The sequence below is a fragment of the Nyctibius grandis genome, chromosome 7 (genome assembly GCF_013368605.1).
Source record: "Nyctibius grandis isolate bNycGra1 chromosome 7, bNycGra1.pri, whole genome shotgun sequence".
Lineage (NCBI taxonomy): Eukaryota > Metazoa > Chordata > Aves > Nyctibiiformes > Nyctibiidae > Nyctibius > Nyctibius grandis.
The window spans coordinates 41,500,194-41,520,180 of record NC_090664.1 but is presented as its reverse complement, the minus strand read 5'-3'; the positions used below and the strand labels follow the sequence as shown (position 1 = coordinate 41,520,180).

The 19,987-nt window shown below is 36.4% G+C and overlaps 1 protein-coding gene across 1 annotated transcript in view; it reads left to right on the top strand.

Moving 5' to 3' along the window:
* Nucleotides 1-19,987, top strand: part of ODAD2 (outer dynein arm docking complex subunit 2) — an 85,321-nt gene that overhangs the window by 975 nt on the left and 64,359 nt on the right. The window contains exons 3-6 of the mRNA XM_068405620.1: nt 420-536; nt 3,359-3,576; nt 5,061-5,186; nt 5,394-5,538. Of these exons, the coding sequence (XP_068261721.1) occupies nt 420-536; nt 3,359-3,576; nt 5,061-5,186; nt 5,394-5,538 (606 nt within the window). The remainder of the gene's footprint in view (nt 1-419; nt 537-3,358; nt 3,577-5,060; nt 5,187-5,393; nt 5,539-19,987) is intronic.

The window sequence follows — 19,987 nt, the reverse complement described above, 5'->3', positions numbered from 1 at the left end:
CAGGGAAATCTTGACTTAGCACATTTTTAACAGATGAAACTCGTAAAGCTTAGGCTGGTCAGGTCACATCATTTTCTGATAATTTTAGACATCTGCCATACTGCACTGAAAGCTCCTATTTACTTGGTTGTTTGCCATAAGCCATAAATTCTTTTCAGTGGAACTACGCACAGTACAATTAACTGATAGTAATTACTTGCAGAATTCTGTGTAAGATCTTGATTATCTGTTGGGAAACATGGAGATGATCCATGCATCTTTATGAAGCATTATTGAAGTTTGATGGACTCTGCTGATCGTGAGACTTCTGTACCTAAGTCATTACAGTATGACCTCTGTGTTTTTCGGCACTATTTTATGATGCTGATTAAATTACCTGTGTAAGGTAATACTACTAATAATTTACATTTTTTTTTAAGGGTCAGCTAAAGGGTAAAGATGACATTGACTATGAAAGAAAAAGTGATGTATATAAAGATATTGTCACATTTTTAAGGGAGAGATCACCTAGATTTGTAGAAAATATGTCTAAACAGGTATGTATTTACTGATACTGGGTGTATATTCTACTTTGTACAAATGTACATTGTACATTGGCAACAATTATATTATAAACCTGGCTGAACATTTATGTTCTTCATCAAAGATAAATCTGTGATTAAATGAAGAATTTTAGGCTCTGAAATGCATTTATTGTTTTTCTTTGGATTTGTTTCAGTGTCTACTAAATATGTTCCTTTTGTAAACAGCAAATAATACACTATTTCACGTATCATTCTATCATACCTTATTATGAGGTTTGATCCAACAAGTCAGCTTCTAATTTTGTATTAAAAGTTTTGCTCGTCTTCTGGTGTTATTCTTTATGGAGCACTGGAAATGTTAAAGCAGGAAAATATGATATTCTTACGGAAAAGGTCAACTTTTTATGACAATATTTTTCTGTGATCAAAAACACTTAAATTTTTAACTTCATTCTTTGTAACCCAAATATAAATAATAGCCCGACATTTTTATGAGAGCTGCCTGATTTAAATATCAGAGCTGAGAGTTAAGCATCCAGCTTACACACTGTGTTTCTCCACCCACTGTAAAATGCAAGTGTTTTGGCTTCTATTTAGAGCTCTATATTAGCTAGAATCACACTACAATTTTAGTTGTTTCATCATTCCTGATAAAAACTCTTTTTTTTCAGATTTCTAGTGTGGTTATAACAGATTAGTAACTTGGTGGTAGAATTCATTACAGGCTAAAACCTGTCAAAAGTTTTATTGTGGTTATTATATGGACTTTTAATTATTGCAAGAAGGAAGTCATTAACAGGGAAATTTTCTGATCATTAGTTCTGTTTTTCTGTGATGCAGGGCTGGTATTTTTTTTTTTTTTTGATCTGTAGATTTTTGACAGTTCTGAAAGATCAGAGCATTTCTAGTTGTACACATAAATACAGTAGCTTCTATTAACAGTAATGGAATTAATTTTGTAAGTTGCTCTGTTTGAAAGTGCAATGTGTTTTATTTATCCCATAGTCAAGTCTTTTTTTAACTTTATGTCTACATATTGGTTTACAGTATATAAATGTGACAATATATGAATGTTTTTAGGCACAATTACTGGTTTAATGTATTTTCAAAGTGAGTTGGCTTCATGTGATGGTCATGAAAGGTAAAATATGATAATATTTTAATATCTTTTTACAGTTCTAATCATAAATATTAATATAGATTAATGTTAATATTGATAATAGAGATAATACACCTTTCCCTACTGTTTTTCTCCTCTTATAAAGATACTGTAGCTATTCAAGAAATGTATAGACTTATTAAATAAAGTCAATAAATAGATTTTATCCTATTTTCCTTTAATTGTCATATAAATCACTTACTCAGTATTCCCTGACTGTGCAAATAAGTTTATGCTCAACAGTATAAACTATACCATTTTAGTGGTTTAGGAATATCATGTCATATTGCCTTTCACAAGAGCTGATTTAGTACATTCTGCATTCTAAAACTAGAATTTAAAGAAGTTAATACTGTAGAGCTGCACAGCAGTTGTTTTGAGAGAAAACCTTCTCTACTCTAGAACTCTGAAAAGCAGAGAAAAGCTGTATTTCCAAGGTTGCCTAGATGAAATAAATTAAGACTGGAAATAGTTTTGATTTATTTTCTGAGGACAGGAGAGCTTCAAAAAGCTCATTATGTACACATATATTGCAAAACCAATTAACTTTTGTAATATCTTCTTGGCCTTGTTTAAGCTAACATTTAGAATTGCTGTGTTGGCATATAGTGCTATAGGAAACATACTTGTTAACATGTGCTTAGCTGGTCAAGCTACAGCATCAGTTCCCCCATGATTTGTCTAGTTTATCATGTGTTAAATTGTCTTGTCTAGAGTACATTTTCAGAGTAAGAAAATTAGCATGAGTTAGTTTATGATGAGACAGTTGGGTCAGCAAGCCTGGAACAGCCGATTCACATCAGGGACTAGTCAAAAGCAGACCATACTGTGACAGTCTCCTTAAAACTGCCTTGAATCAGGGACATAAAGAAATGTCTTCACCTATCTGGTAGTGAAAGCTGCAATAATAATAATAAGTAATGATCTTATGCTGTCTTTCCTGTAAAAATTGAATACGTTCCAATAGAGAATAAGAGTTGACAAGAGTCCTTTCTCTTCTTGATATTTTTGATCAGCCATGGTACTCGACACAGACAGCTGAAGGATTGGTAGGTGCCACTCAGCTCCGTTCTTGTATGTGACTTCTTCAACAATGTTTTGTCCTGAGAGGCAGAAGATGAAAAAACTGAAATGGAATGTGTTCCTATTAATTCTAAACTATATCAAATTAAATTACGTGGAACTGAAGTCTAGCAGTTTATCATAGCCTATTTTCAGTTTTATATTCATTATTTTTTGTGGGAATTTTTTGTAAATCCTTTATGGAGGGAAATAGTTTTTATATAAATGATCCATTGAAAGCAGCATGACTGACTTTGCAATTCTAGATCTTAAAACTCATTTGGAATTAGCTTCTATAAAAGTGCTTGTGTCACAGATTATTTAACATATTAGAAATTGAACAACACCCAATATTCAAGTATGTTCAGGAAGTTCCAAATTTAGCTAGTTCATTTATTTAAAAAACTTTAATTTGCACATGGTAACAGCTACTTTCCCGATTAATGTTTCATTCTTTTCAAGGCAATCTGATTTTCTGCTTATAATCTAATTCTACATTTAATACGTACAATTTTTAAGCACAGCATCCTGAAATTGTGCTTATAACTTAGTTTTAATATTCATTATTCATATAGCAATATGACTGACAAACCATGTCTCCTTCTTTTGTTAGGAATACAATTTTTTTAAAGAACCAACATATGAGAAGAATTATAAGCGTATGGAAGTAGTTGATGGTAAGGTCTCTGGCCAATCGCAGAACCTTTATGATTTTACGGAAAAGAATGTAGGTGAGAAAGTGAAAAGTTCTGCAGCAAGAAGGACATCCATTGACAAGAAGAAATTAGAACCATCTATGACGTGGAAGAATACTGGGCTTTCTGCTTCCCACAGATAAGTAGTTATCTTTATAATTGAATTTTCCTGTAGATCTCTCTAAACTGTGCTGATTATTGGACTGCGTGTTATAGGTTTGCATTATTATCTTAAGTTAGGAGCAATAAACCAAAATTTACTACATGTTAATTTCTAAGAAGAGAGTATGGACTACCAAAGAGATTTCTCAGTTTTCTTCTGTCATGCAACAGCTTTGATGATGTTATGTCGTTTCCACAGCAAGGCAGGGAAATATCTTGCAACCATCTGCAGTACTGGACCCCCAGTACTGTGATATTATCATATTTTAGGTGTAAAATGCCCATGTTTCCTGATTTTGTGTTAATGGAGGAAGAACAATATCTGAAGGAAAGGCTTTGATTGCTATCCTACAAAAAAAAGTCAGTATCTTCTCAGGTCTACCCATTTGACATGTTGCAAGAAACATTTTAAGAGATTTTGGATGTGACCTACAGTCATCAGTTAAAAAAATGTGGTTTTCCAGGGACAAGAGCTTATCTTTTTCCACAGTCATTGTTAGAGTCTAAATGTAGTGAAATTGGCTGTAATCATGAGTAGTATTCTCTTTTATTGTTGTGACTGTGATAGTATGACCAGCCCAGACTCAAAAGGACATTTTGTTTCCACAACATTGCAAATTAGGGACAAAAAAGCACCAGAGATTGTGCCCAGCTAGGCCTAGGAGTCTTCTTGGAATATGAGGAAAGCAAAATATATTCTATTCAGCATGATCAAAGCTATGGAACAGCTCAGTGTGTGCAAGAGCTAGGCAGACTAGAACTCTTCTGCCCAGAAAAAAACATGACTGGGGGACAATAAAACAGATACAAAAAATCATGACTGGAGATGGTAAATAGGGAACAGATAGTCACTGTCTTTTCTAATACAAGAATTAAGGGTATCAAATGAAAATGAGCCAGTGAGACGAGTTCAGAACAAAGGGAGAGACTTCTTCATACAATGCATGGCTAAGCTCTCAAATTCTTTGCCACAGGATAGTAGAGGCCACTTGCTTATGTGAGTTCAAAAAGCAACCAGACACATTCATGGAAGAAAAATCCATCCAAAACTGTTAATGCAAAGATGATCAGGAGTTCCCCGAATCACAATTTGCTGAAGAATATTCTGGAAAAAATAGTTTCCATGTTTTTCCATTGTTCTTCTACTGTTACCTAGATAGTTACTATTGGTCATAGATGGAGATGGTATTCTAGGATAAATGGACCTGTGGGCTACCTGCATATACTCATTCTTTGTTCTTTTATCACATACAGGTCAGAATAACATGATTTTTCTAATATTCCACTATTTCATTAAAGCAAAATTAGTCAGTTAAGACACAGCATACTTTCTTTTTAATTAAATTTATTGTGTGGGTTCATAAGCTCATATGTACTGACATAATATGTGTCCAACCATAGCTTTTTAGTTTTATGTATATATATAATAATTTTTTTTTTAAACAAACCCAAATATTTCAGTGACAAGGTCACAAAACAAAATACTGAAGAAGAAGGGAGAAGCAGTACTGTGTCTCTGAAAATCAAAAAGAAAGCCAGTGGCATTTCTTCTGGATCTGTTAAAATACAACCAGCTTCAACATGGTATGGGTTACTTATTTTTCTTCCTTCATTTTTTTCATTTTTATTTTCCGTATCTACAGTAATTATCACCATACTTAGTATTTGGTAATGTCAGTTATATTTTTCTAATTCTGTTATTACACAGTGTTGTCATACCAGTTTAAAATGTGCTTGTTCGTATTAATTTATAGCTGTTTAAAATGGGTGATGCTGTTTATTTCTTTTTAGTAAAACATCAGGCAGGTTTGAAGATGTTAGTGAAAGTTCCTCAGAGACTGAGGAAGATGAAGAACAGCCTGTATGTCATCAGGAAGGAAACACTGATTTGCTTTCAGAATACTGGGGAATTCAGAAACTGGCAAAATATTTAAAGGTAAATAAGAAGTGTTGATAAATTTTATTTAAAAAAAGCACTACTCTTTACCTTCGACATCCGAGGAGACAAGACCAACTCTTCATCCTTTCCACCTTCCATATATTTTACAATAGCCCTGCTATGCAGTATGTTCAAATCCTGGAACTGTGGACTTTCCTATCACACACCCATTTCTCCTGCATTTTTTTAATCTGCTATTTTTGGCTTATATAGACCCTTAGATTAAACCATCTGTTCAGTGTTATTTAAAACTTAAGATGGTATAATTTCTTTATTAATTATTGGGTTTCTGTTTTGCTTTTTGGGTGAAACTTTCCAAGATATTTCTTTATGTGGATAATAACTTTCAAGAGTTTTTATTAAAACTGAATACTTGCCTAAAGTCTTTCATCAACTATGATTAATGCGTGACTGAAGTAATTCTAACGTGGTCTTGTGTCCAGATAGATGCTGTTAGTGAACAAAAAAATGTATGATAAACAGGCATCCTCTAAAACAAAAAAAAAGGTTTTTTACCCAGACTTGTTGAAAAACTTTTGGAACCTATAAATATAGATGTTTAGAATTCTGTGTGTGTCTGAAACACATCAAAAAAACAACCACCGTCTACTATTCTGGAAAACTCTAAAACTTACTATGTTTTTCCCTCAAGAGAAATTCCTTTACAAGTTTGTACTGGAATTTATGTACTGTAAGTTACTAACAAAAGCGCTGATTTATTTGTGTTTTTTTGAGTACAGCAACAGAGTATACACATCTGACTGATAAAATGATGGTGTTGGCGTTTGGTACAGCAGAAATACTTGTGAGGAATAAGCAAAGCTGTCTCCTTCCAGTCCTTTAACCATTGTAGAAGAGTAACTCCATTTAAACGGTTTTCAGTGCACTCACATTGCTTGTCGTCAGTTCGTGTGTGGGGGACCTATGCTAGTGGTTGTAGCCAAAGAGACACAGAAAAGCATGGATAATGCAAGTCTCTCTACAATTCTCTATATTCTTGTCATTTTTGCTATGCTAAAATAACCCTTTACAAGCGTAATCTGGTGTAACATTCAGCATGTAACTTTCTCAGCTGTGTGCTAATGGTGAACACACAGTGTATACCTTTTTCATGATACAATTGTTTCTATTGGCCTGTAGTTACAGTTCAAGGTGTTGTTTTCAAATATTTCAGTCTACTAATAGCTTGCTTCTGCCTGTCTTATGGACCATCTCTTTGTACTTTTCTGAGAGCTCAGAGAAATTACCATGCTACTTTTTAGTAACACCCAAGGTCCTCCTGGAGAGGATATTTGAAATTCATTACTGTTGATGAACTCCCAGAAATCTTTTCATCGGCCCATCTATGGACCACCTTCTTTACCGACAAGGCTCTTCTGGCCTGGTTGCTTAATTCTCAAACTCCCTTTCCTCTCTAGATCCTTCATATAGTCATGTTTAGATTTTAGTATTGGACTTCATTCAATACTGAAACATATCTACGCTTGCATGAAACCATTCTGAACTAAGAGTGAGAATGGCAAATAAGAAAAAATATTTTTCATGCTCCTCTGTTTTAGAAATGAATATATTTTGTTCCAGCTGTCAACAAGCAAAATTACTTAATGGCTTAGAACTAGAAAAAGAAAGGGAAGCATTTTTGATCAAATTGTGAGTACCTGTTAAGAAGTGTTTATAATACAAAATTGCATAATATGAAAAATTTTTAATGAAAATTCAAATGTATGCTTGTTTATGTATTCATGCATACCCGAGTCTTCCAATAGTTCTTTAAATTAGATATAAATTAAACAAAGTACTTGAAGATGTACTTAAAATAGTTCTTTGTTGATTCTTAGCCACGTAAAGCAAGAAATCCCTACTGTCAGATAAAGCTGAAAAGAGATGCCTCAGTGCCATACCACAGACAGTGGTTGAAATGTTTTATTGATGGAGTGCTACTTTAGCTTGCACATGGAATTCATTTTAATTCAAGTATAAATACTGCACTTCTGGCCAGACTTATAAGATTTTTTGGCGTTCTTGTTGTTCATGTAGGCAAGTGTTCATGACACATGCAACATAAGAGAAAATAAATTTATGACCATGATATTTAAGAATCTACAAGCATATTTATATAGAAGCACAAATTTCAGAGGGCTTTTGTGTCTTCAAAGGTTGTATACATTGTTTGCACATCTTAAAAATTTAATAAAATACCTTAAATAATAGATGTTTGAGATACCAAGTTAGAAAATACAATGATTTGTAGGTGCAACCCTTTATGAATGTCTGCTAAAGTAAGTGTGAATCACAATTCAGTAAGACTCTATAAAAGATCAATTTGAAAACACAAAACTTCCATAAAACCTGAATGCTACCTAGTTTTTATGCTGATGTTAGATTGTCATTAAAACTTAAAAAGACAGTCGCTTCCTGTATAAAGCAAACTTGCTAGATCCTGTGAATTGTGCCTGTGGGCTATGTGTTTGTATACTTCTTCACGGAGAGAAAATTCGAGTGCAGGGGAAATTCCCTTATGACTTTATGCCCTTCTCCATTCCCCCTCCTTTCTGGGAAAGAACAGCCATGTTGGAATTGCTCCACTGGGAAGCAGCTGCTTCTGTGGTCTGGCTCCTTGTCCTACCTTCAAGCTTCCCAGGGCTGTAAAACAGAAGATAGAGCATGTGTGCTCTTGCCATGTCTCCCCATCAACTTAAGAATGGGCAGTCAAGATAGATCAGTGAGCTTGGTGATGGCATTGTGTTAGGCATCTTTTGGGGCTAGAGTAGATAAAATTGGAATGAAGTACTCTGTAGATGTTTGTAACAGTGAGATACACTCAGGAGAGCCTGCTTCAGATTTCACATTATTTGTTAAAGTAGTGCTTCTGAAGTATTAGATTTCTAGAGGAAAGACTACATTTCACATGTGAAAAATTTTAGGAATAGGGTGAAGGGGTCACATTTTACAATGATCTTTTTACTAGAAATGAGGAACATCAGGTAGAAATGCAGAATCTTCTTTGTAGCAGAGCTGGGGCTGTTCACTGAAAAAAAAACAAAGGAGAAAATCGGTGAGAGCTGGGCACAGTGCTTTGTGCTGCCTGCTGTTGAGCACTGATTATTGCCAGGTTTAAGATAAAATTGAGATGTTGAGAGATGAATTGGGGCTGGTGACTGCGCCAGGAATAACTCCAATCTCCAGAATAAGTCTTTAATCCCTTAAACCCTTGTGCTGCTTGGTTTTGGTTCCCTGTAAGAGTGTGGTTTATATGTACAACTATGCCAGGGTGAGCTCTGGATGGAGCTCTGCAGGACCATGTCAGTTACAGAGTTCTTCCTTCAGTTTCTCTACCTGGAGAGTCATTCTACTTTTGGCTATATTTCAGGGGTACACTAGTGAAACTAGTCAAATCTCACACTTCATGTAAAATATCCACTAATTTCATATCAACCTCATTCCCACAACAGCATTGTGTTTCTCTTCTACTTTGGAATCATAGGTGGACAAACCTGCTGTCTCTCCCCAGCTGTTTGCATGTTTTGCCAGGTTCAGGAGCTGGGGAAAGGCTATGGTGCTGCACAGGATCTAGGGAGGATGTGCCCTGAGTATGGACCTTGAACACCAGCTCCCAGGTGCCCATGTGCCCTGGTGCTGCATTGCAGTGGATGGCTGGGAAGGGAGGACGTCTGTCACATGACTCAATGAAATCTCACTCACTGGGCAAGGAAAAGGTTGAAAAAACTGCGGGTTACACTGGGTGTATTCAGCTCTGCTCCACAGCTGCATTTTGGCAGGACCTTTGGAAGACTGCTGTGTTCAAGCAACATTTCTGTAGCTGGCAGGAGGCTCCTCTGTATTTGGCTTACATTACATGAAGATGGCAAACAGACCAGGGAGGCAGGAAGGTACAGGAATATTCCTTCTGGTCTTTGCATCTTCCCTTTTCTTTCTCTCCAACTTCCTCTAAAAGTCCTCACTTATTTCTAGGCAATTGTATCAAGGAAATAGAAGTCTCAAGAGATCAAAGCAATTGGTCTAGTTCTTGCAGTGCATGCATTGCTGTGAGTATTGGCTGGGCAAGACCTACTGCCCATCACTTCTGCTTCCCCTTTGCAGTGCGAGCGGAGCTGAGCCAGGAGGATGTAGTGTGGCTGCTGCACCGCAGGCAGAGTTTATTTCCTCTTCTCAGGAAGCTCAAATTTAACAGTTAGGGAAACACAACTGTGTGTTGGCTTGCATGAAGGAATAGTGGGTCCCCAGCTGAGCTCTTTGTACATGGAGGGCACTAGCATTCTTAGGGAAGAAAGGTACAGGTTAGAAATGCAGAAAGTCGAATACATGGTGAAATGGTTAAGGGAGGCTCTGCCAGGAGCTAAGATGCAGGATCTGAAATGAGAGGTTCGTGTAGATATTGTTGATAAACAGTATGGGAGAGTTTTATTCCCCAGGAAAAGACAGGGAGGCATTTGGAGGTTGGAATTTAGGGGCTTAGGCAAACCAGGGTGCAGGAAATCCTTGTATGCATGAAGGGTAGGAAGTGGACGAGGAAGGTCCAAACTATTACAGAAACAGGGAGCCTATTTCAGAACACTTGAGGACTAAATCTTAAATGACAGTGTTGTGTGTGTGGGGGAATTCTTTTGCACTCTATATGCAAGGTTTGCAATGTGACATTTTTCTGCTTGGAGGGGAAGAAGGAGGCAGGCAACAGCTGCTTGCACACTTCCCTACTATGCATTAGTATAAAGTCAGTCACAGTTTTTCTCTGAGATGAGACTTGTCATATCTGAGGTCTAAGGTTTTAGATATCTGAAAAATAGATAACTTCCTCGTAAAATTTTTTGATAGAAAACATCCAGCCTTTCAAAATAATTACTTTCTTGTGCAAATGAAAATCGTGTAGCAGTCTCAGCCCTCCTGTGGTTTAACAGGTAGTGTATACAGCAACTCTTTTATATGAATCAATTATAAATTTATGGCACTTGTGAAGACATTGATGTGGCTTGTAGATTTTTCTCAAACTTTGTATGAAATAGAGGGTAGATGCAGTAATTTTTAACGGCATAATGGAAAAGTATAGCTTTCTTAATTTATATTGGTGTTGGAAATGTACCAAATTATTAAGATTACACTAGTACTCATTATAAAAGTTTCAATCAGCTTCATAAATTATGCATGGATTAAGAAATCAATTGTATTTTGGGATTAGCAGGAAAATAATTATGTTTTATTCTAACATGCAGAACCTCAAAAGAGACATGAACATATTAGCCTAAGGAATAAAATGGGTCTTCAAATACTAATTCATTTAAAATGAAACTACAAAAAAGCAATTTTAAATTTTGTAGGACAAGAAAAAATAGTATTAGTGTCACAGTGTACCCACTAAAGTACCAATTCTTTGTTTACTTACTTTATACATTGTTATACTGCTCAAAAGTTTTGTGGTTGTCATAGAAAAAGTCTAAAATCTCTGGTGTTAATGGATATTCCTGGACAACAAACTGCAGAGAGAACTGCAAATACAAATTTGGAGGAACTAACTCTGTTTCTTGACTCTGCTTCCATTCGCCCAGGAAGAGTTACTAGTGAGTAGAACTTTACGACTATAATTGGATACTTAGATGATTAACATAGAAGTTATGAATTTGGTCAGATACATAACCAACTTAGAAATTATTCGGTGTGCAAAATTATCAAAGAAATTTATCTGTAATCTTGAAATCTGGCTCTAGATGTGAAATAGATGCAAATATTAGAATCTAATAGTAGGAGTAAAAGTAGGAGTCCAGAGGAGGGCGACCAAGCTGGTGAAGGGTCTGGAGGGTATGACCTATGAGGAACGGCTGAGGGAGCTGGGGTTGTTTAGCCTGGAGAAGAGGAGGCTCAGAGGTGACCTTATTGCAGTCTACAACTACCTGAAGGGAGGTTGTAGCGGAGTGGGAGTGGGCCTGTCTCCCAGGCAACTAGCGATAGGACAAGAGGACACAGCCGCAAGCTTCGCCAGGGGAGGTTCAGGTTGGACATTAGGAAGAATTTCTTCTCAGAAAGGGTCATTAAACATTGGAATGGGCTGCCCAGGGAGGTGGTGGAGTCACCATCTCTGGATGTGTTTAAGAAAAGACTGGACATGGCACTTAGTGCCATGGTCTAGTTGACGTGGTGTAGGGCAACGGTTGGACTCGATGATTCCTGAGGTCTCTTCCAACCTGATTGATTCTGTGATTCTGTGATTCTGTAATCTAATCTGTGTAGGAAATATATTGCACATTATGTTACTTTTTCCACAATCTGTGGATCAGTTAACTGTTTTTTGTTTATAATATCACACTAGCAAGACTTGCATGAGATTATATTTCAGCTATTAAATACAAAATAAGCTTATATAAGTGCATATAAAATATTTTTGTATGTAAAATAATTTTGCCACTCTGTAACACATTTTTTCAGGACTGACCATCTTTGCAGATAGTTTACCTGGCCTTATTAGTAGAGTGTCTAACAAAAAATCTTTTTTCTTCCCTTATGAAAGTATTTGGTGGGGTAATATGGAGGAGGTTATTCAACTGAACTGAAAGATCAAGATGAAAAATAAATTTTGCTGTACTTTGGCTAAGTGGTAGGCTGTTATTTTTCAGAAAATACCAAATGTATGAGGCATAATAATGTGCCACCTGCTAGTGTTTCTAGGCACATGTTTGGCTAACCTGTCAGCCTTGCAAACCTGTCAGCCTTCATATCACTCTCTTCTCCACTGTTCACGAACACCTCTTGTTCCCATCTTCCAGTATTATCCAAGATTTTTTTTAAAAAACTTCAATAAAGAATGTGATTACTGAAAAAAAAAAGGAATAAAAATATGGGAAAACTGCTCTTTATAGTTGATATGTATTTTTTAACAACCTAGCCAGTGCTGATCATGAAAAAGAAATCTTTTTATGATAAATTTACTGGTAGGAAATATTGGCAAATGGTGAACTCTCAAATTATTGTTATAATTGGCAACTCTGAAGCACTTGCATAGCTCTCTCCTCAAAATACTGTACAAACAAATCATTCCTCATCTCAAGGACATATAAAATTCATAACAGCAAGTTGATTTTTGACCATTAACACCAACTCTGGTGAATTTCTGTCTTGTGGGGGTTTAATTAATGCTTTGCGCGTTACCCATTCGTAAGAGTTTCATAGCTGATGAGATGAAAGACAAGATAGAAATAAATTAAAAAAAGGAAAAAAAATAGACTACCACAGAAAGCAAGAAAGAAGAGTTGGTATGTCAAAAATTAAGGGCTGAGGAAAAGAATGTAAAAGAACTGGTTTGATTCTCCTCTTTCTGCAGGATTGTATTCTATTGTAAAAGCAGGTAATTAAATTAATGAGCTACTGTTTTGACACTGTAACTACTGTACCTCTAAAACAATTGTAAGTTGCCACAGCTGTCTCAATCTGACTTAAGGCTTTATAATCATGAAGTAGATAGATAATCAAATTGTTGTCTTTCCTAAAGAATTAGAACATGATTGTGTCTGAAAGCTACCAAGAGTTTTAAGAAGCGAGAACAGCATTCTTCATTGGTTTTAGTGATCCACATTGGATCTAGGCTTAATTTAATCACAGCTTACTATACATAGTTATTTCAGAAGCATGCCTGTGCTTCAGCCATGTCTTCATCTATATTTGTTTATCCTGTGTTCTTACTAAGCTCAGTTTTTAAGTTTATTTCACCAGATAACATTTGTCTCTTGGTTTTTCATAAACTATTGGTATAATTTTGTTTTTCTTGCAAAATTTTTTTTGGCTGGTTTCAAATGACACTGTCTTTTCTGTCTGCTCAGTGAGTATGAAGCGTCAACAACGTGCTAACTCTCCAGTAGTCTATACAGGCACAGGTCCTTCCTAGTTCAGCCTCATTAAATTTTCTCCACAGATTCACTCCCACTGGTTTCCCAAATGAGTTGGATCTATAAAAATAAAATGGCTGTAATAAAATTAAGTCTTTTATTCTCTTTGTGAGCCAAGTGTTAGGCAAAATCGGAATTGCTTAGTCAGGTCTGACACTGTCACACAAGGTCAGGAATACATCTGTATTATGGGCAGCATATGTCCCATCTCCAAGTCTGCAGTCAGGATTTACAAGTATCAATGTTAAATTAAAAAAGAATAGTGCTGTTTGTGTAGGGCTTTTTTTTTATTTAATCCTAGACCCTTTTCTCTTTCTCATTCAGTCTGCATTTTCTGCTAATTTCTGCATGTTTTTTTTAAAAATATATATGCTATTTTCCTCAGATGAAGTGGCCAAAGGCAGGGAGGGGGCTGTATCCTTGTTCTAGTGCCAAGACATAGAAGTCAATACCTAGACTGGGATTCATCTCACCTAGCTCTAAACATAAACAGAGTGGGTGTTTGTAGCTGAGCTGGGCATTCCAGGCTGCCTTTATGATCAATGGAAAAAATAGGCACTTTAAGGATGTGATTCATCTGATATTTTAAGCATCTAATTCAGAGTGAGATGGATCATGTTTTTGACTTCATTGTTGACTTGGTCTCAATTAACAGGAACGTGGGATGGCTATACATGACTCGGTCTTAATTATCAGGCATGTAGGATGGTTGTAGGTGTGTGAATTTAGACAGATGACTCCCATCCCCACAGTCTTGTGCATTTGAAATAATCAGTGAGTGTAATGTGAAGTAGTCTTTTGAAGGCCTACTCTTATTCCAGATTCTTTATGTATTTGGAAATCGGGGTTTGCGTGCTTTCTGGCCTTTTTTCCTTGGAGTACTTTATAAAGATCAGCCTTTTTGGTAACAGCCTTAGAAACTCATTGGCAGTCCTCAGTTAATGGGAGAATTAATTGATGGGCATCTGCTAGATACGTATGCTCTAACTTTGGCCTAGCCAGCTTGGTGACTGTGCTTGAGCTTTGTTTACATAGACAATATGTGTGTGATCAGGATCCTATAGGTTTATCTTGCTTCTGGTTCTTCAGAAGGGTTTCAGTAGACCAGACCTACTGGCTTTGCACAACTCTTTGCTTTCTTATCACCATATGCTGCATTGTCTTTGGAGCTCTTCAGGGAGTGGGCTGCAAAGTATCCTCACATTTTTAGGACGGTTCTTCTGACACTATGTTGGTGAACAAGGAGAGAGGCTATCTGGATTCTGGAGGAAAGCAGGAGTAAATAAACATCTGGAAGTAATTTGCAAGAATTAGCTGACCAAAAAAACAGCAACATGTGGAGATTTTGTGACATCTGACTGAGACTGATGTTGTCTGAGCAATCAGAAAAGCAAAGTAAAAAATCCAATAATTTCTACACAGATGCAAAGGACCTTATCCGTCTTCTGGTCACTAAAGCATACATATGTCCTTTCTTTGAGGAATCATATGAATCTAAGTTACTCTGTTCTGAGAGACAGCATTTTCGTTCTCTTTACTCAAGAATCACTTTTAAGTTTGTATCTTGGCCTTCTGAGTTACTTTGGTCTATATTAGCCCAACTATCTGTTCTCACCTATCTGTACTGGCACATAATACATCTGAGAGCTCGTTTGTTTGTTTTTCTTGCAAAACAAATTTAGCTATATTTAGCATTTTTCCTGAAAGAACATTTTTTGTTCAGTTGGTATCTTTTAGCTGGTTGGTATCTTTTAGGAGGGAAATTGCATAGGCAGCATAAAGGGCATCTTTATGGTATGGGAGGGAATTGGGAGGGAAGCATAGCCCAAGGACATCATGAGCCCTAAATGTGCACTGCTCATGTCAAAGAGACATTTTGAAGGCCACTGAAGGATTACTGTAGGGTAAGTTTGTCTCAAGGGTTTGTGATTCATGTAGCATCACATATGACTTCAGCCAGAGACTGAAGGCAGAAAGGGAGGAAAGAAGGCAGGTGGAAGCCTATATAAATAAAAGTTTGCAGGTAACTCGGCTCAAATATTTAAATTTAAGGATATAGCCCACTTGCAACAGGACAGTATAGGACTGCAGCAGTTTTAGGTTGAATAAAGTTAGTCCTGAATGCCATGGCCTGATTCCGTTAAGTTTAATAAAAGGGCTCTTTGCTGGCCTTGCTGAGGTTTTCAAGTCTGCAGCCAGCTGTGTTCAGGACACAGAGTATCCGGATACTTGTATAAAATCAATCGTCTCAAGATGAAATGTCTGAACATAACTCTCTGGTCAGCCTGCAAGAGCTGAAGGCATTGTATTGTTTGTATAGGCACTATAGACTCATGACAGTATATGGTGTTGAGGCTTACCAACAATACAGGTATCCTGCCAGCACTGATGTCCTCTATGGCTGAAGAAGACACAAATGCTGAAGACCTGGGTGTGGTGCACACACTCACTGTGTCCTGTCCTAGTGTCCATGATGATCCTTTAGGCTCTAGGTTATTACAGAGAGGCTAGTCTTTTTATATACATAGTTATTATCTCTTTAGAGCAGGCAGTGAAATGGAATATGAATATCTTCTTTAACCTCACAACTGAACATGTTTTGTTAAGCTGTGAGTGGTATTGGCCATGTTTCTGGTGCTCATCGGGCAGGCTGAGCATACATATGATGATGTTGCACCACTGCTATTACAGTTACTGTGGCAATGGAGTTCCTACCCCAAAATGATTTGTTACTTGATGGTAGAAGTTAGCATGATCATTTCTAGAGGGAGTTGTCTGACCTTTTGGCCACAGATGTAGGCATGCAGAAAGCTTTGCATTTCAATACCAGAGAGCATTGAATGGAACAAGTCTCCCAGTGCGTGTGACTTACCAAGTGTGTAAGTCTCTGTTCTCCAGAGCAACCTCTTCTGAAAGCGAGGAGAGGGCAAGACAGTGACCAAGATTCAGTATGTCATGATCCGAACAACCAAGTGAGCAATTTTCCTTTGGCTGGGGCTAAAGAAATCACTGTCACTTTCAAAAACACGGCCCTTATCATCAAGGATGCTGAGGCAAATCACTTGTTCAGGGACTCCATCTGTGTTGGTGATAATGGCAGCTGAAGGCAAGGTACTGCTGGAGAGATAAGATGGTACCAAGGAGGGTGGCTTCTCTTACAGAGAATGGTGGAAGGTCATGGTTTGTGCATTAAGTAAAGCAATTTGCATATGCTAAAAAGGCCTGTCATGGTGAGCAGAGGAAGTCTAGGATGGTTGCTGAAGCTGAGTTTATTCATGCTGGAGTGTTGTTGGGAGATTATGGTGTGAGTTGGAGACAATCTAAGACTTACTCTGTAAATACAGTTACCTCAAGACATTTTGCCGGATGAGCTGAAGTCTGAACTCTGGTACGGCTACCAAAGGTACTAGAGGTGGCCTATGGTAACTAAAACCTAAGCCAGAGCTAAAAGTCAGAATGACCTCAGTGCTCACACATTGGCTTGAATGGTGACATTTTGCAGTAACAGGTTTCTGATGGATCAATTAGATTAAATCCCAAAGTAAAATCTGTTGCAGTGATCTGATCTAGAAATCACAGTGGGATTGTGGGTTTGTTGTGCACATTGCTCTTTTTTTTATTTTTCTCTCAAAATTTATGTAGGATTGTAAAGAGTGTGGTCCATTGTCTTTACAAAATTGTTCAGATGCAACTGGGGAACAAATGCACTCCTAAACTGAAAATTTCACAAATGAGAAGAAGATAAACTTGCAGTGTTAAGATATTATATATATTACCTTGGCTAGGTTTTCTGAGGTTTTTAGGTCATCATTTCACTTCTTCCCAAGTTTGAGGTTTGAGAAGTTACTGAGAAAAACATTCTACTATTCCTAGTTCAGTGAAGTAAAAGTTCATATGTCTGCGCATGAACTACATTGACTCTTACCTTCTCTATAGTAGAATCCAATTACTATGAATCAGAAAGGGAAAGCTAATCGAATGGATACATGCCTTGGGAGAGTTTTCAACACGGAATCAACAGTTGCCTAACAAAACTTTCTGGTTCACTCAGAAAATAATAGACTTATTCTTTTGTTTAGAAACTAATTTCTTTTCAATTTCATAAAATACGGTACAATTTAAACTCACTGTGTCTGGGTCATAACATATATGTCACTTCTGCCACTGTGAAGGGTGAGGGTCAAAGTATTAATCTGTATCTAAAGCCGTGCAGCTTCTGTACATGGTTTTAGTCCAATGTGAACATTTTGGATTTTGTGATTTTGTGACGCCTGTGATTTTCCACTGGCTTTACTTATATTAATCTGTATGGTTTACATACTGCCAGGCTCTAGCCAAAGAATGCCAGAAGATTCAGGAAATGGGGCAGGGAACTATTCCATAACTCAGTTATACTTGTCCATAACTCATCTCTTAACAAGTTGCAGCTTGTATGTTCTATAAACTAAAATGAAAAATTGGAACTAGTATTTAAACCAAAACAAAGCTCAGAGTGTTTAGAGGTCCACTAGCATAGAAAAATTACCATACTGAAGCATATTATATGTATTATACTGCAATTCTCAGTCTTTCATTAAGCTTTATCAAAATTTATTTAAATTTTGAAGTATTTTCCAGCAGAAAATTACAAAATGATCTGTGATTTGAGAGAGTCAGCTTCAACAGAAAATCAAAAAGTCACAAAGGTGTAAATGAAGAATTCTGTTTCATACTTTACTACTTATTTTGGCCTTCTTGTTTTATAAAAACGACAATATTTTAATAATATTTTGGGCTGGGATTCCACTTAAACAATGGTTTTGTTCTAGGAGTTTGTAATAATTTCTGGTGTAACAATAAAGGTTTCTATAATTTGACCTACTTTCTTTTGGATATCACATAAAACTAATTTGTTTGTTCAGTATTTTCTAAAAATGTATTGACTTGGTATGTTCGGTCTTAATTTTCTCAAGTATATTGTAATTGCCATTCAGGTTATATATACTCATAATGAAATGTAGGGTATTATTATACATAAGAATGACAAAAATGCCCACAAACAGCAATTTTCTTTCCTGTTATTCAGTCATAGGCTTATTATCACAGACATGCATGTGAAGGTATCTATCCAGGACTGACTTAATACAGTAAATAAAATGAACTGAATTTCAGCCATAGATCTAAACAGAAAAAAAAAAAACCTTGACATTGCCATATTGCCATGCAAAGTAAAACCATATTTCATTTTCTGGTTGCGTTCAGTCATATTAACTGTAAATCCAAATACAAATTAAATAAATTAATTTTAAAAACTCCAAATAGGTACCATATTTATAGAGATGTTTGTGAGCCAAAAGCTCTATAATTTTCATTTTATTTAATCTTGCTTTCTCTCAGGAAACTGAAATGCACTATAACTTTATTGTAATGTTTATATTTTGCCATGCATGTATGTGCATTTTACTACAAATTGGGCAACACATTTGGAATCGTTTTCTTTATAGTCTTGTTAGTACTTTTATTACTTGTATTCCAATAATGCCTTTAGGTTTCAGGTGAAAGTGGGGAACAAAGATACCAGGAAAAGGCATCTGGCCAGTAGCAGGCAGGAATTTTGTCAAAGGACTCGAGGACCACTGGTATCCTGGGACCAAGTGTGGTGCCTTTCTCATAGAACCATCCTTTCTCTAGTGTCAATTGTGACCATTCTAAACTCTGGTACAGGTCTATGCTGTAGGAAGATAGTCAACACGGCATAATTATGCCACATATGATGTCAGAGGGTTGAAGCAAAAGGAAGAGGATAACGCATGCCATAAAGTGGACTGTATCAGGTTAGGTACCCCATAGGTCTCCTGTACAACTCCTGTACAGTCTCAGCTATCTGAAAAGCTAATGTTTCTGCCTGCTGGCAGATCATCTGCAAAAACTTTAATAGTGTTTACCCTTTCCAGAGATTACTCTAGAGGAAATTTTGTATCTTTCTTTCCTAGCCTACTGAACTGAGATCATAGTTTGTATTGACTAGGAAAGGTTTTAATTAGGATGGGACATGTGTTATTGAAATCTTAAGCCTGTATATTTTATTATCTATTATCTGTATCTACGATCTTTTTATCTATTAGGGATCAATCCTCTTTTTTCTAAAGAAGAAAAGGAAATATCTAATAAAAATCATTTAATATTTACAAAATTTCATGGTAATAAAATTTCACGAAAAATAAATAATAGAAAATAGGGCTAGAACAGAATGCAGGAGTTCATTTACTCTGTCTGCTTGCCTCCAGAACAGCATCAATTCTTTGTGTATCTTCTGGACAAATATTTCTGTAACTTTTCTTTCCTGTAATGGAGATTTCGTAACAGCTGTAAGGAATATAGTCCAAAATTCAAATATTCTTACCATTAAAAAAGTTTTTCTAATACCTAAAGTAAATCAGCCCTGATGCCATTGAACCCCATTATTTCTTTTCTTGCCCACAATGGACTTCGAGAACAGATGATTGTCTTTGTAGCAGTACTTTAAAACACCTTCTTATTCTCTTCATCTGTAGAGTAAACAGCTACAGTTCCTTCTG